We start from the raw sequence: 1,351 nt of genomic DNA, 5'->3' as shown, positions 1-1,351 counted from the left end.
GTGTGTGTGTGTGTGTGTGTGTGTGTGTGTGTGTGTGTGTGTGTGTGTGTGAGAGTTTTCAAGAACCAAACCAAAGTGCCAGTGTCTGGTCAATAAGTATTAATCTTTAAAGGAGTGGTCACTTACCATTTGACCTTGAGAAACGTCACACAGACAGGGTGAGACAGGCAGTCGACTCTGTTGTTCTTCACCATCGTCTGAAATGAAAACATTTCGCTACCTTAGGATTATAAAGTTCTATCTGACATTTCTGGCCGTTTTGAGTTACTAAGACTGAGATCAGAAACCAAATGTTCTATTGCCTCTGTCAGAATTGTAAGATTTTTCGGAATAGTTATCAAGGTATAAAACAAATTGCATCCGTGAAAGCTTGACAGGTTGTAAAACGCAAAATTTCTGACGTAAAATTTCTCAAAACTTGGAACTGAGCAGACAGAACTTTGTAACTCTGAGGTAGTGGCTTTCGACATCAGTTAAACTCCACTGAAAATCTTTTACAAATCCATACTTGTGAATATTTTTCCTGCACCAAAAAAGTTATCGCCAACCAACAAAGGTGTGTTGTATCTGTTTATGTTGGAATTGTACATTGTATTGCGTACCACGCATTTCTGATACATTTTGTCTCATGGAGTTCTTTGTTCATTGTTAATTGTGGCATCGATAGTCTAGTGGTTAGGCTACTGGGTTCAAAATTGAAAGGTCGTGGGTTCGAAACCCGTCAGGGGTACGACGTTGTGTCCTTGAGAAAGCCGCCACACACTAATTGTCTTTACTTCACGCAAGTCGGAATGGGTACGCGGCTTTACATATTCAGCAAAAGATCTTGTCAGTTTGTTAGTGCTTTAGTAGTAGTAGTATAGGATTTTACGGCGCTCGCAACTGCTGTTAGTGCTCGAGTGCTTAACTGGCTATTTACACTGTATGCTTCCCGGACAGTCGAGAATATTTCTGAGTATTCTCGGGTCTGCTGGAGTAATGCTATTAATAATATAAACAAGATTGCATAGCGCATAGAGCTTGTCGTTGACGGGATATGTGTTATACATTGCTATTTAGTTAAATCTCCTCGCTGGGATGAACAAAAGTAAAATTGTATTTATGATGTTTCCTCCTTTCATTTACATTTATTTATATATTTTTTCTCTTCCTTTCACTTAAATGATTTTGTTTACTTTATCTCTTTCTTTTACTTACACATATTTGTTAATTTTGTCTCCTCCTTTCATGAACATTTATTTATTTATTTATTTTTTCTCTTCCTTTCACTTACCTTTATTTATATATTTATTTTATCTTTTGCTTTCACATACATGTATTTATTTATTTATTTATTTATCTATTTATTTAC

General features: G+C 36.2%; 1 protein-coding gene across 1 annotated transcript in view; it reads right to left on the bottom strand.

The window, feature by feature from the left end:
• LOC101859749 (transient receptor potential cation channel subfamily A member 1) overlaps positions 1 to 1,351 on the bottom strand; it is a gene marked incomplete in the record, with an annotated part of 51,425 nt that overhangs the window by 10,542 nt on the left and 39,532 nt on the right. Inside the window, 1 exon segment of the mRNA XM_035970528.1 lies at positions 127 to 197. Coding sequence (XP_035826421.1) covers positions 127 to 197 — 71 coding nt within the window.

The sequence above is a fragment of the Aplysia californica genome, unplaced genomic scaffold (genome assembly GCF_000002075.1).
Source record: "Aplysia californica isolate F4 #8 unplaced genomic scaffold, AplCal3.0 scaffold00012, whole genome shotgun sequence".
NCBI classification, from domain to species: Eukaryota; Metazoa; Mollusca; class Gastropoda; order Aplysiida; family Aplysiidae; genus Aplysia; species Aplysia californica.
The sequence above is the reverse complement of the archived record's forward strand: the minus strand, read 5'-3'. Positions and strand labels throughout refer to the sequence as shown.